Source organism: Monomorium pharaonis, chromosome 4 (genome assembly GCF_013373865.1).
Source record: "Monomorium pharaonis isolate MP-MQ-018 chromosome 4, ASM1337386v2, whole genome shotgun sequence".
Taxonomy (NCBI): domain Eukaryota; kingdom Metazoa; phylum Arthropoda; class Insecta; order Hymenoptera; family Formicidae; genus Monomorium; species Monomorium pharaonis.
The window spans coordinates 25,601,989-25,629,799 of record NC_050470.1 but is presented as its reverse complement, the minus strand read 5'-3'; the positions used below and the strand labels follow the sequence as shown (position 1 = coordinate 25,629,799).

Here is a 27,811-nt window from a genome sequence, read left to right as displayed (position 1 = left end):
TAGGTCATTGGAAATACGATCGTAGCCATAGACTGTACAAAACAGTACCATCCAGAGTACGTGGATACGTGCCTTTCCGTTATTGTATTTTATTGTTTCGATTCTTCCCTTTCGCCGTTTCGAAGGAGAGGAATCACGCGATGTCGTACATCCTAACGTGAATCGCATAAATGTACATCAAAACCGGAAAATCGTCAAAATACATTGAAATATTGAATCGTCCCGTTCGTGTCGTATTTCTGGAATTATTTATAGCGGAAGAGAGAGAGAGAAAGAAGAAAGATTTACGCTAACGTAAAAAACACAGCAAAATATTTTATTGAAAATTATTTTCATATTTTACTTTGTATTTTACATTGTATTTCCTGTCATATTTTACACATTATTATCAAAAGTCGTCGATACAATAACCTCATCGTCGCCATTCCTTTCATCTCGAGGCTCGTCACGTTGACGCGACAAAGCAAACATAATCGACGCGTATCGCATTTGCCGATTGCTCGCACGTGTGACGATAAATTGTCGTGCAGCGCATGCTCTAGGAAGTACTTTCCGGGGCACGTTTAACAAGGGTGCAAGCGAATTGTGGTAGGCCCGATAACAGGCAAGCGTGGGGTACGTTAAGTTTCGAAACAAGTACGATCGTAAAAGTTTGCCAACTTTGTGCCGGTTTCGACACGGGTGGCGGCGGCGGTGGTAGTTGGTGGTGGTTGTGATGGCGAAACCGGCATTAAATATGAATCATAAAAGAAGCATAAAGATAATTGTATGCTAATAGGGCAAGCGTATGCGCCGCGTCGTCCACGACGGCTCAGCGTCTCCCGTTATTACCTATGTATCTGCTTTACAGGGAATACCTATGTGCTCGCATAGCGGCACAACGTCGACGCTAGCCAATTTCGTACGATCAACTTTACCGCAACTATCTACCGCGTTTGTGTGTGCCCGGGAAATAACGTACATATACTACTTAAATTAAAGATCACTCGTTCGCCCTTCGTGGCCGCCGTACGCCGAAGCTCGTCTCGCGTTTAGCAATTATTTGTGTGATCGTAATGCCGTTGTAGTTTTACACTGAGGAGACTTGTGAACGCTCGGAACGTAAAATAGGGAATACAATTTTAATAGCTGTATCGTGTTCCTCTCTCAAAAGAGTGACTCTTTTACCGGCACCTAAAGCCCTTCGATTATTGCGTACGTTCAAATCTTCTTTTTTTTCTGCGGGAGCCTTAAAAACCTTTGCTGCAAAGACACGAAATCAAGTACAACTAAAATTATTTCTTGATATTAAAAAGATTCGCTTAATCTTGTTAGATATTCGAAAGGCTTTCTTTTCTGCCGTTCACAGTATGCATTTCTCTTTGAGTTTTTGATAAGGAAGGCAGCAAGGAACTAATATACAGAGGCAATTTTTACGATGTAATATCGCAGACGTTCTGTACGTCATAATAATGCTTCGCCTTGCCTGTAATACTTTAGAGAAGCATGGCACGATCTCTTTGAAGCTCGCAAAACTTTAAATCTTTAAACAGTGTACGCGAACTCATTAAAAGTTCTTTCTCAGAAAGGATAAAACGGGATGTATTGACGAAGTTGGTTTAGAAATACACTGAGTTTGCGAACATCGGGTGCCGGTTTGCGGTCAATTCTCTTTATCTACTGATGCAAGTAAAATAAGAGCTTGACAGGCATTGCGGGAAGATAATCCGCGTAAAAAGAAGGATTCTCTACGTCAAAATTGCGATCTTCCTCAAGTCACCTAAAAAATACTATAGAGAAAAAACGAGTTTTTAATAGCAAATACATTTTTCCAAGATTCTCTACTAGTGAAATCGCAATCTCTCCGTTGCAAGGAACTTTTCAAATTAAATATCAAAACGTGCCTTATTTGTTGCGCGCGGGGAGATGGGAGGGGAGGGGGGAGACAAACTTTTTCTCTCAACCAACCCTAATTCTACAAACGGGAATCGATCGAGGCACGCGGAAGTGAGTCTTCGGAACTTTTAAAAACGTCTGATGGAAATAAAAAAAAAGTGGTCGTTAGAACTTTTCAGAGCGTACTTGACCGATCGAGTGAATGGTCTGTGTATGGACTCGCGGGCCGATCGAATTTATTATTTGGAACAAAATCGACGCCATGCGCTTTTGCGAGCATCGGCGCAAGTCGAGGGAAGCGCGGCGGAACAGAATGAGGAAAATAAGACGAGCGCCGAGACTGCGGCGGATAGCTTTTCACGAGGTCGTGAATCGGCAACGGTGAGGAGGATCTCCTTGACCGCTTGCCTGGCTCTCAGGGAGTCGATCGTCCCCCGAGAGCTTTTACGGGTTTTGACGAGAGCGCACCGTCACGATGGGTAAACCATGAGACCGTTCGACGATTCTTCGAATCTCACTCTCTCCCGGGAGAGACGGAATCGAAGGAGACGGGGATGGGTTCCGCCTGAAAGGCGAATCCTCTTTACGAGCTCGGATACATACGAGCCCGAAGGTCGAAGGGACTCGGCACTCGGAGTCCCGAGATCTTCTGCGCGCCGCTGCAGTCTCATTGCGGAGTCACGAGAATCTAAGGTAAGCAAGCGAGATGCTTTCTGATTTTCCGAAAATCGCGCACGGGAGCGTATTTTCGCCCCCTCCCGAGTTTTGCCACTTTACCCGTATCGTCTCTAATGTAAAGCATTGTAATCTAAATATGGATAAGGCAAAGGACGCAGGAAACGGGCTTTATTTGCAATATCAGGAGATAAATATGTAATGCGCGTGTGTACCCAGGTTGAGCACGTTCGGTGTCATCGACCCATCCGGAATCATTGATGAGATTTGGGAAATTTACAAGAAATTCGAATCAAATTTGTAAAACATAAAACAGATGAAACGGAGAGAATGCATTTCCTTTTCTCGATCTTGTTCCATCTAAATTTAGAGAAGTTCGCTATTAATAATATTAAACAGGCAATCATAATCTAAAGTTACAAAACTAAAATATTCAGATAGGTTTGATCATTTTGTACGACCATTGTTTCTAACATAATACCTTTTCCAGCACCACGTGGAGGACCTTGACCATGTCGATCAAGGTGGGCCACCAATGCTCACAATACTCTCCGCGAAATATCCCAATGTCACTCTCTCTTCTCCGGGTGTTCGCCCGCCCTAACTATCTTTCGAGGGCACTCACGCCAAGCCGTAGAGTACTTCCACGTGTGTCCAGCACACAATATACGCGCGAGAAATCGATTCGCCATTGGAGGATCGGACTCGACATTCCCGACAAGCTCTAACCGAGCGAATTGAAGTTTCGACCGAGCGATTGTCGCTTTCGACCATCGTGGGATGAAATTTCTAACGAATTCCACATCCATCGGGAGTATCGAGCCACCAGGTGAACCGCGAGTGATTCACGATAAGAGGCGAGGAGGCCAAGGTAGAGTAGGACGGACAAATTTGACGCGCGGCTCGTTTGGTGATGGTATGTAAGAGATAATTGATGACGTTACGGTTCATTGCTGGCCTCTCTGTTACCCGACGCAGACAAATATTGACAGCTTCCGATCACAAAGCGGTGAGCAGTATCCTTTGTACGTGTCCCACGCACTAGTGCTTGATGTCTGCTCGGTTTTCCTATCGAACCACTGAGCTCGTTGGTAAATCAACGTCCGCGTTCGACGTGCATGTCGACTTCTCTAAATTAAAGCGTCCCAGCTCGCCCGTGTAAAGCCCCCGTTTCGCATGGGCCATATGTGCATTCGTTCTCGCATCTTTCCCTTTTCGTTCGATTCTTTTTGATACAAAAAATACCATTTTCGTTCGATGCTTCTTTTATGCCCGACAAAGCACTTTCATGTCTCAATTGGAATTTAAAAACAATTGGAGAATTTAGATCGACGGATCACAGATCAATTGAAAAGGCAAAAAATCCGTGCAAAAAAGATCGATAAGATCGCGAAAGTTAAAGTAAAACAAAAAAACTATGTGGCTTGTTAATTTCCGGTATCTTGTCAAAGCATCGATAAAAGGGAAACCGCGAAATTAATTAGTAGCGACAACGGTACAATTCTCAAATGCGGATACCCGTCAAAGGGATCGCGCAGCGATTTCGGAACGCGCGATGTAAGTTGCCTCTTTGCCACGATCAAAGAGCTTTGGCCTCTCGCTGAGGAGAAATGGGAGTCCAGCGAACATAGTTCCGGGGAGCATAGTTTCGCGAAGGCTGGGTCTGCATTGTTCATCTTCGGTCAGTCAATGGGACCGTTCGTGTGTTGCGCTTGTAATAGATTTCATAGGACGTGTAGCTTATGCACCACCGAGCAAAAATAATTCGCGCGATGCTAAATAAATGACATGAAATAAATAAACGATCGAAGGTGACAGACAGTGTGGAAAGGGAGTAAACAAAAAACGATTTTGCGGGTGTTGTGAAAAAATTGTGTCTAATACTCATTAAGGTTTTCTGTATAGGATTAAATTAAATATAAGTATACATAACATAGACATTAGACAATGCAGTTTGATTTCAAATTCTCTAAATTGCGCGGTGGACGTCCACATAATTTTTAAATTGGCTAAGTGTAGGTAAAATTCATTATACGTATACACATCGCGAAACAGTAGCCTGCCGACAGTCGCGTGTGGATACGTGAATTGAAGCATTGGAATTTATTGCCATCCAAACGCCGCACCTACCGTTGTACTTCTTCATTTAAGTTAAATCTACATATTTACGTATTTCTACATCAGTCGTTATCTCGCCCATCCATTCGACAGATCCTTGCAGGTCTGGACCCAAGTGTACAGTTGCGGAGGCAATCGTTCTTCAAAGGGAACATTCGTGCCTCGAAACCGGTCAGTAACAAGTTGCGCAAAATTCAATTAGGCGATCTACATGGCCTGCGGCGAATCATCTGCTCGTTTCTGACGAAACCCGGGACGTTAACGTTCTTCTGATCCGCGTAATCGTTCGATCTAGAAGTTGCCGCTCCCTATCGACGCCGGCGCTCGGTGTTGTGCTGATAGCGGCAGTTTAGAAGTTTCGCGACGGCGGCTGGGCCTTTCAAGCAAACTCCTTCATCTCGGACTCGAGCTTGTTGATCACCCATTGCAACCCTTGTCGACCCTCAAACGAAGAAAAATTTACATGCACGCGAAAAAGCAAAGACGCTATTCATAAATTTTTACGAAATGCGTGAGTGCATCGTTTTTATGAAACATTTTTTACGACACCGTTCGCCGAATTGAAAAACGTGTAATAGCATGCAAGAAAAATTTCTCAGGATGAAATCGGTATTGTCTCCTAAAAAAGAATTTATCTCCCTGTTTCTTTTATTCGATCGTAAAAAAAACTTTTATTTTTTAAACTTTGAGATTGTCGTAATTCATGTTGATTCCAAATTGTAAATAAAAAAAAATTGATAAAAATAATAATAAGAATACTTGCTTTTATCGAAATCCTAAGAAATTGTATATACAAACGAGATCTGTAGAAAAAAGAGAAGATTACTTACTTTACACGCGTTAAAAGAGATTTTTGAAGCTAAGAGATCCTCCATGTAGTTGGTCAGCGGCACCCCCCGAACAGTGACCACCGCTTCTTGCGTGAGCAATGTCTTTGTGGGATCATCTGGATGAGGCGTATACCTGACAGCTTCGTCTACAGCGATATAATTACCAAAGGTTAACTGCAAAAAGCAAAAATAATCTAATTAGTGCGAGTCCCGCAAATTATTCTACGCGTAATGATGACGTAAAAGTGAGTCTGCATTTTCATTCATTGAATGAACATAAAGCTGATTCGTATTGAATATTACGCGTATCATTGGGATAATATCTAGCTACGTAGATTTCCCGACTTTGATAAGACGCGTGACTTGCATTATCAAATCTGTCATATTGTAAGAAATACATTGTTTAATACATTCATGATGTCGCCGTATACTCGTGTTATGAATTTCGGTCACCCGTATCGATCATTGTGTGCAACACGCGGGGTTAGCAACCCTCGAGGTAGATGGGCAGTTGGAATTATCGAGATGGAACGTTATATCACGAAAGTGACGTAGACACCTTTGAATAATCAATGCCACTAAACAAGCAAATGAGTCGATAGTGACTTCTGTCACAGTAAAAAAATTGCACTTCCAACTTTGACGTGTCTTCCATTACGTTATATTTGTTTCATCTCTTTTTTCCCTTTTCGCTTCGGCTACGTTGTTCGATGTGAATTTCTAAGCTATTTTTAGAATTATTAATGTCTTTGGTAATATTTATTTTGATACAAATGGATTTTTCTATCCATATTTGATACTTCAGTTGACAAGATTAGACCGATAAAATTATTTTTTTATATTTCCAAACGTAATCGTTTCATTACTTTATGAATAACTATTATGATTCGTTTTTAGAATGCGCTTATAAAGATGTTATATCCGCGATTTTTCATCTTTAATGTGTATCAGATGTAAGACAAGAATAGAGTGACAGAAAAACAGTACTAACAGCTTTAAAAGAGTATTTTAAATACGGGTTCATGTCGCCTTGTTTGATCGTACGCTATAAATCCATGAACATCGAAAATTCGAATGTGCTCTATTTATACTTCGAGATCGGTGATAGGCAATATTCGGGCAACGTTCGACGGTATCGTGTCGCGACGAAAACTACCGAGTGCACGGAAGAATTGCCGACGATAATGCAATCTCGCGATATATATATTAGTGTATATATATATATTGCAATATCAACAATGTGCCGTAGCGCATACGCGTTAGAAACCGAACATGTAACTATGCCAGACCCAATATGTATGGGGTATGCCGCGACTAATCGAATACGTAGAGGAGCGTGGAGTGTAACAAAACCGGAGAGTAGCGCGCGTTGGAAGACCATCTCGAATTCATTACAGTGCGCCAGTGCGTAAACACGCGACGCGAAAGCGACAAACAGCACTCTGCGGAGCGATGTGCGGTGGGTGCTTTTGTTGCAAGTGCGGCACACCGTCGGTACGAAGCCCCGTTGGAGTGCAGCGTGCGTCGCGTTGTCATCGCGCGCGGATTTGTTTCCTGCCGCGAGAGAGAAACAATCACCGCCGCTGCTTGCGCGACGAACGGGAGGGGGTGGGGAGTGGGGAACGGGGGATGGGGGTGACGGAAGCGGCGAGAGGGCTGGAAAACTAGCGCGGCAACTCGCCTCGAGCTAGTTACCCCGAGGCCTAAAGTTTAATCTGTGTCGCTGTCATAGAATTTGTACTAGCTGAAACGTATTTGCTGTTGGTATCGTATAGCTTTCGCCGCTGTAAATTTGCGGCGGGAAAACCGGCCTGGCAGTTTCGATCCCTCGCGAATCCGCGACGCGAGGTGTACCCTTCCCTTCAGGTATTATTCAGTCCGAAAATCGCAGCTGCGACGTTGATTGTTCACCATCTCTCGTGCTATCTAGTCCCTAAAGGGTCGATCACGAAAGGTAATATCCACACGAGCAAGCCGTTGCGCAAATGAAAATCATTTAGAGAATCTCTCCTTCGATGCAGTTTTAATTAACAAAGTTTAAATCAATATTCCTCTACCCACCGGGAAAATGAATATGTACGTTGCGCATCAGAGTGACGTAATCAAGACCCTTAACTCTTGGAGAACACGAGGCGTCTACGTTTAAAATCTCTCTTACAGTTTTCTCTTAAGTAAAATTTATTATGATTCATTGTATTCCTTGCTTCAAAATATGACTTTGTTTCAGCGTTACTGTAGTAGCTGATTCTATAAAGATTAATCAAGATGATAAAAAGCCACTATCATTTTCCGTAGGAATAAACACGAATAGAATCCAAAATGAGCCCTAAAGTTCACATCCTCGCGATCTCGTAACACGTGGACATAGAGGGTCGGTCAGCAGAGATGCACGTCATTATGAGCTCCGGACAAGCGCCATCGTGGCATAGCACGCCGTGGGGTGGAACAATTGAATCGCAGGGGCGCAATACGTTTCACGAGGAAATTAACGCCCGCGGCACATTGTGGGTCCGCGACCCATCCCAGATATAGAATGGCGCGGCGTTGTACGCTATGGACTCTGCCATATTGGCAATCAGTGAAGCCGACTGTGTTACACCGCGGTCAACTCGCCGTCCAACTTCGCTTCGCGGCACGACGGTTTCCAAAGTGCCGTTACCCACGGATGTGAAGGAAGAAACGAAAAATTAACATTACGCCCGCGAGCTGCCGCGTTTCACGGGGCTCACGGTCGGCGAGTCAGGAACAAAGACGTCGATTAAATCCGAGGGAAATGAAATTTCCGTCGCTGTACAGACGCTGGCGTGTGGTCGCTACCATCTATGTACCATATCACGGTGAAATTCGCGGAATTATACCGACGATCAGGATTCGATCCTGAATGTTGGTGTAATCCTGAGCTTCGCGTATCGTAACGATCTCGTCAGGTCATCGATCTTACGATATGCAAGACGATTACTCGCAGAAACTGTTTGCTATGATATACCACGACTTTCTAAATTCATAATATTGTACATTTAATTCTTGAGGCCCATGAATATTCCGCGTTCCGATTACCACCCGTAAAAGTTTCTCAGAGAGAATTTCCTCTTCTTTATTTTTTTAACCTCTCCTAAAAAAGTTTATGGTGAGGAAACCTCTGTGTGATGCGACCCCGGGCCATCAATTTCTCTGTGGACAACACTTAGTTCACGTTCACTCGGATGCCATAACATGTTTGGAGTCAACGCTTTTTTATGAAAAGTAAAATTTTGTGAAAATTATTTTTTTCATAAGAAAAGCACCTATTTAAAAAGATTTAGAAAGCAAAATTGAAGGTAACTTGCATTATGTTCGACTAAGACAACGTTGAGTCCCTTAAGAAAAACATTATTTTTTCTATTTTTCTTTTCAAAACTTTTTCAAAACTTTACATCTAGAAAACCCTAGAATCATTTTTCATATATGAAATTTATTTATGAAGAAGTTTCAATTTTTTATTGAAATACCTATTTTACTTAATTTATTACCAGTCTTTGGTAACAATTGGTACAACAAAATTCTCTTCACATTGTAATTTCACCTTAAAATAAAGATAAGACGAAACGCAGAAGTAGAAAATAAAAGGATATTAAATTTCGCTATTTAGTAATGTATATTTCTCAAGGATTTCCAAATATATTTTAAGTATGCTACGATGTCATGAAACACAAAGAAAGGCGAAACTCGCAGCAATTGAAGAGCTGTTACTAAAGTGCCCGACTGGTTATCTAAATAAGATACTGTTATTGCAGCACTCGTTGCACCACGCCGCAACGGTAAATTCAGCAATACGAAATACTAGTATTGTTGTTACCAGTATTATTATGCTCCGCGTACTTAATTTTCTCTCGCGGAAAGGACACTACATTCGCGCGTCGGGCACGTTCTATTGTTTCCTCACTAATAACATCCAATTTAAATATTTCGCTATATTTCAATACAATTATTTCAATAACTTAAATGAGAAGTTGTATTTTCCGAAAGTCACTTAATTAATCATCCCTCTCACGAAAATAATCTCTTTGTTGTTTGTTAGTTATTAAAAATGCAATGCCCTTCAAGGATCTAAAATCTAAAGCTTTGGTAGAGGTATCGTCTTGCTTTTCGAAAGCTATTTGACAATATCCAATAGCTTACAGAGGATTTATGCAGGAAAAAAGGATGAGCGTTAGCAGCGGGAAAAAGATAAATGGAAAGAGGTGTAATTGGCGAGACGAGAGATTCCATTGTCATGTCTGTGACGGGATGTAATCGCACTCTTGTTGAAGCGAATTTTTTAACCGCGGCGCGAAAAACGCTTCGCTTAATACTAGGTAGAATTACGGCAATCCGGTATTATATCAAAGAGCAGTCGTTTCTCTCTTTTCCTCCTATCGTTCCAATACGGCCTCTTTCATTCGAATAGTAACTAACGAAACAGGCACGAAACAGAAATCGCTTTAGCTTTTGATTTTCGAAACGTCCCAGCGAGTGACGAATATAAATAGTTTTTTGCGCGGATTGAACACCGTAAGCCTTTAAGTGCACATTTACGTACTCATAACTACGGGATTTTTTCCACGAATATAAACGGATAATAAAGCAACGCATGATTGAAACACATTGCAAATATGTTCGTCTACCGATTTGCCATGTACATTTTTTTTAAGGAGGATTATCATTTCTCGTAAAAATTTCAGATATATGTTAATAGCGGTACTTCACGTATATATCGCGGAATCCGACAAACGTGTTTAATTCCTGGCGAATCTCAACGGAACAACAGTGTATCTCAGTGCTAATATAAATTCTTTTTGCGCGGTGAATATTCAGCGAAGTTTGCTCACTCGGTTCGCGCAGCGTTCTTTAAACAGCAAATAGTCTCTCTCTTTCTCCTCTCTCTCTCTCTCTCTCTCTCTCTCTCTCTCTCTCTCTCTCTCTCTCTCTCTCTCTCTCTCTCTCTCTCTCTCTCTCTCTCTCTCTTTCTCTCTCTCTCTCTCTCTCGTCAAATGTTATTAACGCCCTTACGGCGTAACGCGTAGGCGAAGAGAAAAGAGTTATAACGTCGCAAAGGGGTCGCCCTAGAACGGGCGAGGAGATTTAATCGTATCAAGCGAGTGACGATCGATCGTCCCGTCAGCTGCGAATCTGTCGTTGACGCCGAAAGTAATTAATTTCGGTCTCTTTTTTTCGGTACGACCGCGAAGAGCGGTGGTGTGCATCGTCATGCTGGCGGCGGCGAGTGACGCCGAAGCGACGTTACGCGATGCCGCGGGTGCATCGGCTAATTGAAAATTTTTCTCGTCAGTCGCGCGTCGAAACCGATGTTTGCCAATCGCTCGGCCTCTCTGTGCCAAAACCCCTCGTTTGCTTTCCATTTACCGGCGAGAACAACGCGGCGACCGCGCCCGATGACGCATCAACCGGTAGACGAGATATCTCGGACGATTTCTGAATAGCTACCTCGGAAGCATCGTATCGATTTGCGGGGGTTCACTGGCAAAGTGAACATTTCATATTGTATCAACACAATATCGTTCTTTCACTGATTTATAACGACGTAAAAATAATCGTAAAATAGATGGAGATCCAGTTTAATAATATATTAATTTAATAATTATATTAGAGAATATTATGCTCATAATTATATTACTTATTCAAAATTTAAGAATTAGACTTAACTAAATTAGTTGGCAATCTTTTATAATATAAGACGTCGTAGCATCTTGCATGCAGAACATGAGATTTTTCAACAAATAATATAATTCAAAATGTCAAATTTTTTTACTTGTAAATGTTTGCAAACGTTACTGTTCCTTGTACACTGCCGATTAACTTCCCTGAGATTAAATAAAATTTAGAATAAGTAATAAAATTTAAAAAATAATATGCAAATTATAAAATCATAACATTTACTGATAAAAGTTATAAATAGTATTTCTCGCCTATGTTATAATATTAATAAAATTATCTATTGGCTTGTTCTTTATAGCTACACTGCTGCACTGAGGCAATAAATTAAATAATTCAAGTATTTCTTTCTCGTTCCAATTTATTGCATCATCAAAGTGCAGCAATGCAGCTAAAAAAAAAACTTCTCGACGAATCTGTATTATAATTATGACTCAATTATAATAAAAATTGAATTATAGTGTACATAAATATTTTATGCTATTTTTGTGTCTTGAATTCATTTCTGAAGTTACAAAACACCCTGTATAAGAGAGCAGTTAACTAACCTTATATCAAAACATCGTCTATGTATGCATAACGTATACATCTATTTTCTCGCGATAAGTAGAGAAGTGTTGACTTAAACTTTCCTAATTAAAACCTCGTCGAAAGAGAGGTGCTCCGATCGTTGGTAGGCGCAGCATGCGTCCCTCCACTTCCCGATGAAATTCCCATGATTCCGTTTCACCCTTTAGTATTAGCCGAGAATGGAAGACTGTAGAGAGTAGGAAGAGCCGTTGTGCGGAGTGGAGGCTCTCCTTCAGCGTGCACTCGCGAGTAATTAGCATCGCCGCATAATTGAGAGGACTTTGCGGATTTGGCTGCGCAGACTGCATTGTTCGAACCCGGTGTGCTCGCAATTCGCCCATACCATCCGATGCCTCGAGAGGGTTTCGCGGCCGGAAGCCCAAATCTGCTGGGCGGCACACAACCCTGGATCGACCTCCGATTCGCAATTCGGACGTTTCCTCTGCGCGCGCGGTAATCGCCGATTTCAGCAGATCTCAGCTCGTTGCTGACAAATCGGTATTAAATCGTAATTTCTAGCAGCTCGCCCTCGAGCTAACGAGATACACAAACCGTTCACTTCAATCACTTAATGTACATTTTCTAACAAGACGATTTGCACGGGAATGATTTAGACTCGCTTCTAACTTGATCAAAATGGTGCTTCCTATATTTAAAATTTTCCCAAATATATATATATATATATATATATATATATATATATATATATATCGTCGATATTCCCAAATCTCCAAATAAAATTAATCGAGCGAATGATTAAATGCATACAAACCCGCGAGACAATCGCGGCCGGCCATCCATCACTCGAAAGCGACGCGCTTATAAAATCCCGCGGTGTCACCCCGGCGATTCGGAAAAGAAAATCGGAGCCCCATCGAATCCAGATGATTTAAACGCGCGTCACCGAAGGGTTAATACGCATCGGTTCCCCGCCAGTCGCGGAGCGGGCTTTCCGGGGAATCCCGCAAAAACAGAGAACCCAATAAATCAATCAAGCACGCCTGCGTGTAAGCAGGGATCGCAATACGTTGCCGGGCACGAAGGAAACCGGAACGATATTTTAGCGGCAACGACTCGTGTGTGCTCCCCGCTAACGATCCCCCTGGCCGCGCGGCGCCGCCGCCGCCGCCGCCTTCATCGCCGCACGAATTTCCGTGCGCGAGCGCGAAAACACCGAGAGACGGGACGAGATGAGCGCGAAGGGAGAAGGGTGGCGCGACGATGAGGGCGAAGGGGATGCTCTCGACCGCTCGCCATCGAGGACGAGAATTAATAACGGACGCGCGCGTATCGGCGATGTATCCCCGCCGGCTCGCACTCGCGGACTCCCCGCGGATTTGGGTGATGGAGGACCCTCCGACCGGTGAGATCGGGAGGGGAGAAGGGACGACAGAGGACGGCAGGCAAGAGAGGGTGCCGGCCGACTGAATTATTGTACATGCGGCCCTCTAAATCATAAAAACAACAAATTGCACGCGGCTCAACGCGCGCGCCATAGCGCCGCATCGCGTCGCACGAGGGTGCGACCCAGCCACGTGTCTCGCACGCCTCTCTCGCGGTCACGTACATACGTCCGGGGGTATTTATACGGATGCGGAGCGGGCAGCGCCAGCACTTTTCAAATCGATTGAAATATTAGAGTCGACGGGACGGGGGGGTGAGCGAGTGGGTGGTTTAATGAAAAACGTAACTTCGCCCCGCGTCGCGGAATAAGCTCGCCAGTCTTACACAGTACCCCCTGTTGATCCCCTTTAACCCGCCGAAATACACATGTCTTTTCCACAGTTTGCTTTCAGCTCGTTCGTCTTTGTTTTACGAAACCTAATTCACGTACGCTAGATTACAATTTCTCTTTAGCATTAGGTACACAAACAGTTGCGCTATCTATTTTTCCATGCGGACTGGATTGCGGAAGGAAAAGCACAGTCCACGTTTGACGCTTTGAAGCGGTAAACACTGGTCGTATTATTACGTTCTACATTATAATTATCACTAATTAATATTCAGTTAAGTATTATAATCATGAATTACAACTTGATTTCATTAACTTCTTAGTTATGTGTGTAACGAGACTAGGATATAATATAACATTACTAATGTTTACCAGTATTATTGTCTTCAATGTAAGCATTATAAGCCACCGCGGCGGTTCAAGATGCCCCATCTGTGCGAGCAGCGCGTGAAAAGGGTTGAATGGATTTAAACGGGTGCGGGTTCACGATTAACGTTGCGCAAGCAAACGTGTGCTACACACGGTCGGCTTCCACAACGCCCGCCTGTTCGTTCTATAATCTGATAATATCCGGCCGGTAGCAACGGGAAAATATTTCATCGTTTTTACGCCGTTGCTTATATTCACTACGAAACAATGACACCCGCGAATTCCCGCGAGGCGCCGAGGGAGAGCCCCTCCCCTCCTCTCCCGCATTGCTGTAAATTAACAATATGCAATTTTATAGCGGCGCAATATTTGCGACGCCCTGACAGCGCAGTATTTTCATTAGCGCAAGTTTAAACGGACCGGCGCGTAAAACACCTTGCTCGTAACTACCGCCAGTGCCGTGTAACTCACTAAAAACATTGCGCCTTTTTTTCAATGTTCTCGTAACAGTGCATCATCGTGCGGTTTCATCGCGCGGCAATGCACCGTAACCGGACCGCGAAAACGATGACTTTGACAAAAAGCCGTAAAATAGCTAGCATCGCGACTTTTTACCGTTGACATGTGTGACGCAATAATAATGTTCGCCTGCGTATGTCAACTCAGACGTTAAAGCGGAAGAACTTTAAATTCCATTTAATTGGATTCTTTACGCAATTGACTCAGTATCAATCTGTTTAGCCTAACAAAAGAAGATTTGGTTCGTCAATAACATATAGGAACTTTACAGGATGTAAATAATAGCTGTAAAACTATTTAACACATTTAAAAAATAACTAAATTCGAAATTCATGAAATTGACTGCAACAGATTCTAAACTATATAATAATAATACATTAATTTGTATTACCAATTACTGTTGTACATTAGACAATAGCAAATCATATAAGTAATTTTAGGAGAAACATCAACGATTGTTACGGACATCCGTAATCGAAGGATTGTCCTGATGCGTCTATTCAATCCTGAGAGAGAGACAGAAAGAAAGAGAGAGAGAGAGATAGAGATAGATAGATAGATAGAGAGACCGTAATTACCTTAACAACCATGTGAGATTCACTTACGCGGATTAATAACCAATTACGAAAATAATCTCCCATAGAGAGGTAATGCCGACTTACAGAAATCGGTGCGGGAATCCATCAAACCCTCCCCGTGCGTGCGTGCAGCAACTCAATTATTCCAGGACGTGATCATGATCGTCTTAATATTCGCGTGTACCGGGTATAATCCTCGCGGACGATATCGAGCTATCCCATTATATTCGATCCTATAACGCGATGCACATGTACCGCACGTGTACTTAGGATCAACGGTACAACAGGGTATCACAGGGTGCAACGTATGCGTTAGGTGTGCGTAATGTACAGTCCTATTCGGCAATGGAGCTAAATTCCTAAAAGACATATCCCTTTCCACGCGAAGAGGGAGAATTCGATTGGGACTAGTTACACTTCGGCTGGACTCGACCGAGCTCGCGTCAAACTGCACATCATCCATTGCGATCTCCTCGTACGAGCGTATAATATGCGTATAACATGCGTGCACCCCTGTTTCTACACGACACGCGTGCATACGCTAATGCGAATTTCCTAATGGAAACACGCAACCTCGTCCCGAGAGAATCGCTCGATTTCAATTTGAGTTCGTCCCTAATGTGACAAATATATCTTTATAGATTATCACGATCACTCAAATCACCTTCAAGATATAAACGTATATTTTAAAATGATAGGTAAAGTAGAAATAAAAAATAATCCTATATGAATAGAGATGTCTTTGTACTTGTTTATAACGTTTGTCGAAATCAAACACACACATTAATTAATATTTAATTAAAGTTATTATCAACATAAATTTAATTAAATATTAATTAATACGTGCTTCATAAAATTATTTTTCATCACTAATCATTAATCAATTAATTGGAAAAATCACATTTTATTTAATATAATTTAACAGCGATAAATTTATGTAATTAAAGAATATTAAAGATAATATAAATACAATTTTTTAAATAATTTAATAGTTTATATATATATTATAATTAATTACGTTTATAAAAATTTAAATTTAATAATTTTTATATATTATATTTTAACACAAAAGTTTTATATATATTAAATAATTTTTAAGATTTAATTTGCATAAAAACTTTTAAATTAAATTTTTTTTAATTAGATAGATGGATTAACGTGTGATATACTGTATGTGTACATATAAAGTATGTATAAAAATGTGCACATACGCTACACAATATATAGCTTATAAAGACTTCTTACAAATTTTAGAGAAAAATTTTGTCCAGTTTGCCCTGTCGTATTTTTCTAGTTTTTTAAAGAATGGCACTTTTCTCTACGTCAATAGTTTTAAAATTATTTTCATATTTAAGAGATTTAACAAATATAAGTAGTCCATCCATAAAGGTCATATTTATTTCGTATTTTTCAGAAAAAATGAAAAAAGCCAGGTTTTTCCTGAATTTTATTTTCCAGAAAATTGAAAACACTAGTACCTTATTATAACAGTTATTTTTTCCCGTTATTTTTTCGAATAAAACAAAAACAATTTTGTTTTTTTCTCCTCAATTCTATTTTTCTAAAAAATTAAAAATGCTACACACACACACACACACACACGCGCAAATAAATAAATTAAAAATCATATTAATCATGTAAAAAAATATATAGTAACAAAAAAATGGCACGTACTACATGTCTGTAGTGTTTTATAGTATGATAAATTTATAATACGATATCGTACAATGTAACTATCCCATGACGTGTGTCTTGTCCTAAATCACAACCGATGTGCTCCCCAAGAAAGTTTCCGGTAATGTTTATTTTAACATGAATTTAACTCCTCAAAGCACGCGCCCTGTCGCACACAACGGAAATCCTGGAGGACATGCTGGCAAATGAACAGTACATTCCGAGGAATTCGGCCGCAACCTTAATTGCGGGGACGTTCCTCGTTGAGGAAGATAGCACGAACAAGAAAGATGACTCTTCCTGGAGCGCGGAGTCGAAATGCAGTGAGAGACGGTTCTCATTCGAGGCATCAACTGCACGCCGCTCGCAGCATTTCCCCGGTGGCGCGTGGTGTGCGCGCCGGAATTTTCCTTAAATCACCTTCCCTCCTCGTTTCGCAGTTGTTGGATACTTCGCATATTGTGCACGCGATAACGTATTTCGCCGTCTTACGTCGCAAAACCCGTGGGACAGGCGTGCGTATATTATACGTGACGCATCCGGCGTGAATAAAGGCGACAAGATTGCACCGGTAAAACGATCGATGAGCGGATAAAGGCGAATTTATTGCGGTGGCACGATGTCTGTGGTATTCACCTTCGGATTCGAAGCGGAATCGATCATGCGCGACTGCATCCCCCGCGCGTTGTATACGGCTTTCCGCATTAATACTTTAGACGTTCCGCGATTTGTCTTTGCCTACCGTATCGGTTTGCACGGTGCGGCACAATAGCGGTACACCGTTTGCCGCTTTTATGCGATTTAATGTATCACCCTTTATGTGTGCGGCCTGGTAGAGAAATAAAAAAAAAAAAAAAAACGCGGTCCGCCGTTCTCCATTTCGCCGCGATAAATATCAAAAAAATGGCAAATCTATTAGTCACTTACGTAAACGATCCGCCATTTCCTCGCTTTCATTTCCCTCCGTACGACTGACGATAAACTTGTAATTCATCGTGTACACTTTCGTCATCAGTAATCGATAAATATTATCAACAATGAATTGCCGTTAAAGTATCACGCATACGACTAATGGAATTGCTACGCCGACCTTCGCAAGGAGATTTACTCCCGTTCCATCATCCTGTTCAGTCATTCCATCAGCTATCCGCACGAGCACATCGCTCACCGGGCACTCACCGATTACCACCCTCTCGTACGAATTAACCGGAATCGGAGCGTGCGAGTGCGATTGCCGGTACATAATGTACTCGCGCGGATACATACGAAATCTCGATGGATATAAAAGGTCGACAGTAACAGCTCCTCCGTAGACGCGTGGGAAGGGGAATCTTCTCCTCCTTTTGCTTTAAGCCACCTGCGGATCGTTCATCATACCAGTAATGCATCTACCACCCCGCGTTTCTCTTGGTCTCTTTTTCCGTCGACGAGGCAGGAGAGGGAGGGATGATCTTCGATGGGGCTGAAACGGGAGAGCCGCGACCAATGCCGCTGCCCCCCTTTCCCCTTCGAATCCCTCGACTTGCCATATCCCACCGGCGCGCCGTTTCCCTGACACCCCACCTGATATACCCCGCCGCGTCGAGAAGCTCCCCGAACTATGCAGCCCCCGCAGTAATGCGCGCATCAATAACCTATCATATCCAACCTTCTGGATGCGGTGGTGGCGTGCATCAGCTCCCTACCCCCTCGACACGCTCTCTCTCTCTCTCTCCCCCCTTCCCCCTTTCTTCTCCCGCTTTCAGACGCGTCGATCTCTTCGAGCTTGCAGCTAGATACTTTTCCTAAGGGTCTTTACTATGCATACTCCTTGGAACGGATGTTATGTAAATCGGGGCTCGAAAATCGTTTTCTGATAGCGGCTCGGAAAAAATCCGGCGATTTTGCGTCGGCGCACTTCCATCTGAAACGTGTTGCGGACGTGTTGCACGTATGACCAGACGAACGTGGATATCAACGAACTTTTTTTTATTACAATCCCCGTATTATGAGAGGGGTATTGAAAAATATTAAATTTCCAGATGACTTCCAGGCACGAACGCGGTATGAAAAACTTTAACGCAATTTGACAAACTTGTCCGTTGCAAAGCGAGCCAAGAATAGCAATTTGCCTCGACCAACTTTTAACTATCCATGCGATGCAAGGAAAAGAAAACGTAATGAGGAAAGTCATCCTGTCATCCATTTAATTATATTTTATATTATGCATTTGTATTATTACATGTATCATTTCTTTTGTTGTGTTGTATTTCCAATATATTGCAATTTTAATTCAATATGTTAACGTATCTACAGAATGGTTACTTTAGAATATCAAGAAAGGATATTTTTCCATAATCTTTCCTAGAGCTTCCTAGAGAAAAGAAAACCGGAGTAGCAATAAAATGCAATTTCACCATCAATGTATGAATGATGCAATACAGATGTATATCACAAAAGTCATACAGTAAATTCAGGTATCAACGATTCAATAGACGCGAAAACAATAAATCTGCGCAATAATTCCGGACCATTACAAAACGAGGACCATTTATTCATAACATTTGCATCATTTCACTAGCGGAATATGTAAAGAGAAACAGGGTTGCGGGAAGAACGCTTTTATTACGCGCTAATGGAGCAGCCGCCCGACATTCTCTCTTTCTTTCCGGACGACACTCTATTAAAGTGCCATTTCGCAACAGGGACCGCGACGCATTCGCAATTTCGTTATGGTCGAAAAATCATCCAAAAATGCTCACTTCGTTATCGCAGAAACGAGGAACCGTGGCGCGATGCGATCGCCGATGCGTTTCGACGCGACATTTCCGTTGATAACCGACCGCCGGATACGAGGTGAATATTATTTCTGATGGTACACGCGTCTACGGTAAAACTACTAATGTTATCACTTACGCTCGCTAGTCTCGAAAGTCTAAATTGAAAATCTAGAGGAAAAAAAAATATTGAATGAAGAAATATGTAATGGTAGACTGTAATAACACAATTTCTGCAGCAATAATTATGCAATTATAAATAATACAATAAGTCCCGTCGGATTGTCGATCGTTTTTTCGCGCAAGTTTCTCATACGTAATTGTGTAACGGTTTAATATCAAATTGCAAAATCGAACACCAATGCTGCCAAAAAATCATTTCAGCATATGATGCTATTCTGCATCTAATTTAGGATTGCGATTGAATCTGAATATCGCGACGTCCTCATGTGGAATACGCAATTACGAATAGATTTGCAACGAAAACAACCACGAAAATTCAGTTTCCATTAAAAAATTCCATCAAAATCACGTGAGTAGATACAGATAGAGATTTATACAATTCTAATTAAGCGAAGCAAGCACATTGCTGATGAATTTTTCAGATCCACGCTAGTCTATGCATACTGAAAATATGATCGGAAATATTGGATTACGTTTAGAGACCGTTTTATGGTCAACATGAAAATGCACTTACGCACATCACGCAATGCGTTTCTTTTCGCGAGAGACATCAGTCTTACTTATGCGTGATAAAAATTTTTATGTTAGCAACGCAAATGGTTTTTCAATACAAAATATCTAAAAGTAATTTTTACATCAATTGTATGCGCCGAGAAACTTTTTTTATAAATGACATGTCAAACAGCCATAACATATACTGACAGTATTTATTTTGGATAATACTGATGATGGATATACTGATGTATCGCATTCATATTCTAAGACGCAAAAAACTTATCATAAATTGCACGATGCATGACGTTGAATAGGATCGCAAGAAAACACAATGGTTTCTCAGTTCATTTTCAAACAAGAAGCAGGTACTTACATTATGAGTCCTGAGGATCATTTGTTTATTCACGGGATCGACCTCGCTGCGCTCGCTGGCATAACACAAGTTCGCGTAGCCGATTATCTGTAAAAAAGTAAAAAAGGAAATTGCGATTGTATAATGAGCTTCGGCATTAACGTAAAAGTCTTGTCCGTATAAGAAGTCCAAATCATTTAAATGTAATACCAGCGAGAATTGGCTGGCAAACTGCTAAAAAACCGATTCGGCCACCGATAAAAATCTCGGAAGTGCTATAGACAAGCACTTCCGGTTTCAAACTTTCCGCGTTGAATTCAACGATAAAGCCTTCCAAACTTCAATGGCATGTTTTTCAGTCTTCGAGAGCTACTTCGGCTCGATTTCACGACTTTTCATAGCGTGCGCAGCGGAGCAAAAAAAGAAATGCAACAAAAACCACGGTAATTCGTGAGTCATTTATCACAATGTAATATGATAGATTAAGTAAAATTAGCTTAGAATTAGTGTATGACAACTTTGCATAGAGCGTTGCTTTCAATTCAATAACGTGTCATCCTGCATAGTTCAATAATCCATCAAGTGTATAAACATCCCTCGTTATAATATATAAATTATAATTATTTAATTATTCCGTTAACTATTATTGATATTACAGATTGCCTTAAGAGATTTTCAGAAACTATATACAGTAGCTTTCACGTTTGATATTGGAAAGGTAACAACGAGCCTTTATGGAAATACGCTATGTACTTGTATCAGCATGTTATACGTACACAAGGCGAATTAAACAAACAAAGCAACATTTACACGAATAGCGTTGGACTCTATAGAAAGCGATAAGCGATTATTAATTGGTTCTACGTCAGAAGGCGCGCGCGGTAATTAATTTAACCGCCTATAGCGGACGGTTGCATTATTCTGCTCTCGCAGCTACACGAGAAGCATAACAAACACCCTAAATTTATGATACCGTTTATTTAATCGTTGTAAAAAAAAAAAAACATATCTAAGTTCTTGATCTCGATAAAACTGCGAGCCTATAAAAAATCATCAATCATAACGAACCGACACTTTTTCACTGGAAAGACACTGAACCGAAAGGGATTAATCATGAAATGTTGTCAAATAAAAATAAGAGTCATCCTAGTGACAAACGATCGATCAACCAATTTTATCTCGTATCGAATTTTTTTTTTTCACCCGTGCACTGGCAGCACAGTTTAACACATCTGCAGCCTTTTGCAGCCACCGGCAATCATTAGAAATAATCAGCGACGATAAATAATTCGAGAGCGTAAACATACCGACGTCCATTCCAACCGAGAAGAAACAGAACGCCACGCCGGCTCCCCGCTAAGTTTCCGCGACGGCGCGATATTAATAACAAATTAGCCTGACTAATTAGGTAATTAGTAATTAGAAAGACGCTAATTAGACCGGCACGTTAAGTGCACTTTAATTATTGTTCCTTGCCGATTAATTATGCATATTCTAATTAGTCGCACGGATAAACCGACCTGCTTATACGAACCCTCTGCCGCCAATTCGACCATTTCGCGCAAACGGGCGCGATAAGTGAACTTTTCTCTCGCGTACTTTTTTTCCGACCACGTTTCGTTGTCAAGTGCATCCGCTAATTACTCGAATAGCGCGATGGCGGGATGCAGCACGGCCAGGAGCATAACGTTGAAAATGGTGCCGACAAAAGCGTTGCGGTTCAAAACGATCCTTCGCACTTTTTCAACCGTTAAATAATTTCAAGCGTACCTCTAAATAAGTACTGCAAGTTTCTGCGGTAAATATTACATTCGAAATATATCCGATAAAAAAACAACCGCTGCATCGATTCCACTTGCTCGATACATATACACAAAAAATTTAGCTAAATACAGAGCTGAAAATAAATTTGTTGGATTAATAATTATGTCGGGACATTCAAGCTGATTGCAAGAACATCACATTTTTTGCAGCATGATTTTAATCCAACAAAACTATTTGCAGATTTGTATCTAACTAAATTTTTTAACACTTCATTTATTTGCTACATTAATTTTTTAAGCAATGACCTACATGTTAGTGTTTTTTTCTTATCTTTTTTAATTTAAATCGTATGTTTTTTATATTACTCGAAAAATCAACAGCTTTTTCCAAATTCTTGTTATTAATCATTGTTTTTGTAATTTGATTATATAGATATACATTATTTAAATATAAATAAATATTAAAATAAAGAAAGGACATAAAGATAAAATCTATCGACAATCTCATCACTCATTTCGATTTCGTTTGAGCTTTAGACAATAGACTTTTAGATCTTTCAAAATAAATCTCTCGCATCGATTTCTTATCGTCGGTCGTTTATCAGACGACCTCTTTATCTCTCTCGTTCTTCGAACACCTTATATATATATATATATATATACGTGATACCAGTTGAATCATTTGAACGAGCGGTTGCACAACGAAACGGCCCGGCGAAATGGCCGAGCTTATAGAAAATCTGACGAGAGGAAGCGATTCGCCGGGCCGAAAGGGATTCGACGCCCCGGAATTCTCCAGTATTCTGGTGAAGGCACCGTGGGATAGCGAAGGAATCGGGAATCCGGGAGGAGCAGAGGGTCTTCTGCCTCCCTCCGAGTATTCCAGAAGGCGGACGCGCGTCTGGCTGGACGATTGCCAAACGGCGTAACATTGAGCGTGCTCATTATGAAAGTTGATGCCAGTGCGGATGTTGTTTTGCAATTCCCCGAGTCCCCGGCACCTTCTTTTTGCGCACGTTTGTCGAAAGTTTCGAATTTCCGGGTCTTCGCGATGCCGCGGCGCCCCGCGACAGAGATTGCTAGACTGCAGTGAATGGCGCGGGGTTTTTGCCGACGCGCCACGGGCGATACCAGAAAGAGGTGAATGATTCTGTTAGGTTCGCCTCGTGGATTGATTTCTTGTCGCCCATTGGAGAGAGAGAGATAGAGAGAGAGAGAGAGAGAGAGAGAGATCAACGCAATTTCACTGTGCGAACGATTGTGGGAAAGCTGCATCAACCGATAAAAATTACGCGCCAAGGTGCAATTTTTTACGAACGACAAATAAGAAATCTATAAATGTAACAATATCTTTAGAAAATTATTATACAACATCAAAATATCCTATATCTTTTTGGCATATACATATTAAAAAAGGTGGAATTATAAAATAAATAAATTTATACAATAACTCTTGTAAGTTTTTTATAGAAATAAACAATTAAAAGCTGCGATTATCTGTATAAAAAAATTTGTATTCAGTACAAGCCTGAAAAAAGTAAAACTCGTCATAAATTGCTAAATATTTATACATTACGACTTACAATACTTGTGTAATACTCATATGTCGTTAAAACGTAAAAACTATTCACGCAAGATTTTACTGAGAGTTAAACTAGCACACTAGTTGCATAATCGTAAATAGCTAATCATGTCGTAACATTTGTCGCTGCGTTCAAAGTTCGTTTTCCTCACGAAGCTATTGAGAAATTTCAAGAACCAATATAAATGTACTATGCCCTATTCCAGATTTAAATTATAGCCAATAAAAGGAACTCTAAAAATATATGAGATATTAATACTAATAGATACCTCACTTTCTCAAGTTTATTTCAATTCGAGTGAATGCAGAAATAATGGCATTTCAACATTTAGATTTCTAAGAAATTTATTTTAAAGCTATTCAAATAAAAAAAAACTATTATAGAAGTTGAGAAGTTACATGTCTGTGTGTGTATTAAAAAATGCAATTGAAGGTATAAAAAAAAACAATTGACAAGATTTATAAATATCTATTCTAAGTTATATCTTTTTTTGGCCAAATACACGGAGAAAATTTTATATTAAAAATTACTATGTGCGATAGTAGCTACGGATAAGAAAAAATTTCAGAGAATTATACCATAAGTAATGTAAATACTATGGTAATTTAATAAAAAACAGTAATTTTTACACAAAATTTTCTCTGTATAAGTAATAATGATACAGTTACGACTTCGCGGATAAAAAAAGTTAGAAAATAAAATTCTAAAGGTCTCTAAGTAATCGGTGGAAGTCGATAACTTATTCAAACGTTACTGGCAAATGACATCACGTTGCCAGAAGGTCTCGAGAAGGTCGTTCTGATAAAACTCGTACTCATAACGAACGGTTTTACTCACACGCCACGAGAGTGCGTCGAAAAAAATCGATGAATCGGAGTCGTGGATAAGTACCATGGAGTTGACTGGCCCGCTGTTCGTTTCAACTTAACGTACTCACGGAGCTCAATATACCAGGGACAATGACATACATTTACAAATCATATAACAGACATGTATACATTTTCATGAAAATATAAATGCTTGAGAAGAAGTAAAAGCATAATGCAGAATTAGAAGAATAAGAGCAAGGACAAGACATACATATTTGATATAGAAAAGTAGCGAAAACTAAAGCTCATTGTTTATTTATTAATTGGAAAAAGCTGTCGATAAGTTCTTGCAATGTTACCATCGGCCCGTCTGCGCATCTCGACCAGTAAAGTCGAGTGACCTTGCGCAGTTCAGACCGTTCACGTGGTTACGTACTAAAGAATGTGATAGAATATTCTTTACTATAACGCGGCTGGTACATAGTGTAATTTTCCGTCATAAACAGGAAGATTCTCCATATAACTAAAGTATGATTTCTCCTTGTTAACTGTCAATTAGTGTGGTTACAGTCGAATTACAAAACGAATTACGTCATCAGAAACAATGTTTCTCAACAATAAATTTGATGAGTTCAAACTTTAAATAAGCCTATGTCGATGAGACCTGTAAATTACAAATAAATATTTTTATTGTAAGATTCTTAGCTCATTCAAATCTGTTAAGAATTCAATGCATTATAAATAATAATATATAATTAATATAAACATTTTAAAATATTTTAAAACAAATCATATAATATCTAAATAATAGTTTCTCAATTGTTTGTTCAAGTTACAATGTTTTCTGATGCCAAAATTATCTAATCAAAAAATTAAATAGAAGAATCTGATTGATATTTTAAACCTAATCTTTTATGCTAATTATTTTACAAAATATCATAATACATACTGCACTTTAACACATTCTACATTATTTTTTATGCCTGTAGAAGATATATATTCTGATCGCAAAGCAAACTCATTCAACTGATATTCGTACAAAACTATATTCAAGACTATAAGACAATGACTTCATATATCCATTCAATATCTAAGGTTTCATAACCATGTGACACCTACATGTTACTACTAGTGACATCATGTTCGCGTCAGCATTGTCAAGGTCACTAAACTATTTTAAAATGTCACAAATGATATCGTAGTAAATGAACGAAAAACTGGATCTTCAAATATTACATGACAAAAGATATTTCCTGTAAAAAAATAAAAAATAATTTTTACTGCATTTGAGGATACAGTCTCTCATACATTTTCTATCTTATATAAATGTTATGTACATAATATAGAACACAAATAAATTTTGTACAAGAGGACAACTTTGCCGTATAAAACTTTTCGCAATATTATTCACGTGAGTAGTAGAATATGAATGCAATTATAATTCTGACAGATTCCAATTGGAGGTTAGAGTTGGAGGTAAGGTTAGAACCGGAGTTATGCTAAAGTATGCGGCGATATTGAACGCGCGCCAAAGTGACAGCACGTGGGAAAGGTTACAAGGCTTACCGCTTGCGTCCATTTAGGAAAGCCCCATTGGGTAGAGACCACGAGTCTGTGGGTGCGGAGGACACCGTTGACCACTTCCCTGTCGATGACGTCCGCCCCAATAACCGAAGGCACCATAGGATTCGGATATTTTCTCCATGCAGCTTGCGCTACCGTTTCCCAAGGATGACTGCAAATAAATTCATTATCTTTGCCGTCGTCCGTGAAAACTCACATCAATGCAATTTTTAAAACCGACCTGATTGACGAGATTATTCTATACAGCTGAGAGAAAGTGAGAGGAGAAAGTTTCTCTTAGAAAATTAGGTTAGTTAAGTTGGGCTATAACAGAGACAGACGGATTGTCTGAATTATTTCCGTTTTTTGCTTATAAAATGTTCCGCAAATCTTTAGGAATCAATTCAAAAAAGCAGGCAGAAAATAAATGAGCACCGGAACTTTGTACTCTCGAGATAACATATATGTTACTCTGTCGATACGTTGACCTTTTTTGGAAGTATATAACAGGTACAATGAGGTTATGTGACGGGGGCGCGTAACGTGACGGTTCTTGGGCGAAATCTAACATTTGGGATGCCTGACGAATTGTACAAAGGCAATTACGTCAAGCTTCGGCACAACGTGCAGCGGAAATATCCTGAAGGCATGTTTTCTACTCACTCGAAGGTATGTTGTGACGTCCAGATTTTCATAGCGTTACGGATAGGGCGAGCAACACTGCATGTAGGGCGGGCACTGTAATTCAACGTGCGACACGTGAGCGGAACAGGCTGTCGCGATGTCGGGCGTTCGTCGTGCGTCGAGCCGTCCTTAAAGATATGTGATGTAAGTGTAAATGATCGCTACCACACGACGGCAGTGTGCTCCATTTGCCCCACGAGCGCAGCGCTAACCAATGGTCGTTGGTTTCCATGTAGCGTAGCACCCAACATTATTGGTCGATTGCATCATTAGCAGCGGCGCGATTATCAAACGAGTCATCGCGATATATCGCATTTGCGATTTGCAATCCCTCTCGGTGTGACGACATATGGGTTACGTTACGATGTTACGAATACGATATGTCGCGATGACTTTGCAAATATGCAATTTGCGAAAGAGACGAGGGAAAATTAGAAATTGAAGGTGATTGAAATTGACAGATCGATTCAGTAGTGAAACAATAGATTAAATATTGATAATTATGTGTGACAAATAATGAAGGGGTTTTGAATGGATAAATTGACTAGGATTCTTAGTTAAATCTTAGGTTAGATTCTCATCTCAAAAAATTTATTAATTTAGTACCGTATTGATTATATATTTTAAATATTAAAACCACAAACAGTGTTTTTTTAGTATTTAGAGAGGAACCTGAGAGCGGTCATCGCGTCGTTTTAGGTGTTTCCATTTATCAGCGCCTCTATGTGCACAAAATGTGCACATTGAACTATGTAGTCAAATATCTATGAATCCCGTAGATAATGTGCATGACTTTTTGGGTCTCTTCTATGATATGTTCACGTTTATTTGGTTCTGTTTCATGCTATACCCGTAAATTTTACAATTATATGCATTCATATTTTAAATCTGTTTTATGCAAATGTACATAATCCTGTTCTATAAATGTGCAATATCACATATACATGATATAAATTCAATTAATTCATTTGATAAAAATTCACTCACCGATT

The 27,811-nt window shown here is 40.3% G+C and overlaps 1 protein-coding gene and 2 long non-coding RNA genes across 3 annotated transcripts; all 3 read right to left on the bottom strand.

The window, feature by feature from the left end:
• Positions 1 to 295: 295 nt before the first annotated feature.
• LOC105833564 (protein slowmo) lies at positions 296 to 27,423 on the bottom strand. Its single transcript, XM_012675396.3, has 5 exons — positions 26,799 to 27,423; positions 26,139 to 26,307; positions 20,439 to 20,525; positions 5,499 to 5,672; positions 296 to 5,110 (listed from the first exon to the last, which is right to left on the bottom strand). Exons 1-5 carry the CDS (start codon positions 26,828 to 26,830, stop codon positions 5,048 to 5,050), a joined length of 525 nt encoding a protein of 174 aa, XP_012530850.1. The 5' UTR covers positions 26,831 to 27,423; the 3' UTR covers positions 296 to 5,047.
• LOC118645119 lies at positions 6,191 to 15,830 on the bottom strand. The gene is made up of 2 exons (XR_004962901.1): positions 12,532 to 15,830; positions 6,191 to 12,405 (listed from the first exon to the last, which is right to left on the bottom strand). It is a non-coding gene; the product is annotated as an uncharacterized LOC118645119 (long non-coding RNA).
• Positions 24,746 to 26,132, bottom strand: LOC114253933. Its single transcript, XR_003625362.2, has 2 exons — positions 25,522 to 26,132; positions 24,746 to 25,236 (listed from the first exon to the last, which is right to left on the bottom strand). It is a non-coding gene; the product is annotated as an uncharacterized LOC114253933 (long non-coding RNA).
• Positions 27,424 to 27,811: the final 388 nt, after the last annotated feature.

Excerpts from the sequence above, each read along its gene's own strand:
- LOC105833564 (XM_012675396.3), bottom strand. The coding sequence starts at position 26,830 with ATGAAAATCTGGACGTCACAACATACCTTCGA. Across the intron at positions 5,673-20,438 it reads TGATCCTCAGGACTCATAAT|TTAACCTTTGGTAATTATAT; the intron begins GTAAGTACCTGC and ends TGCTTTTTGCAG. Across the intron at positions 5,111-5,498 it reads TCTCTTTTAACGCGTGTAAA|GGTCGACAAGGGTTGCAATG; the intron begins GTAAGTAATCTT and ends TCTTCGTTTGAG.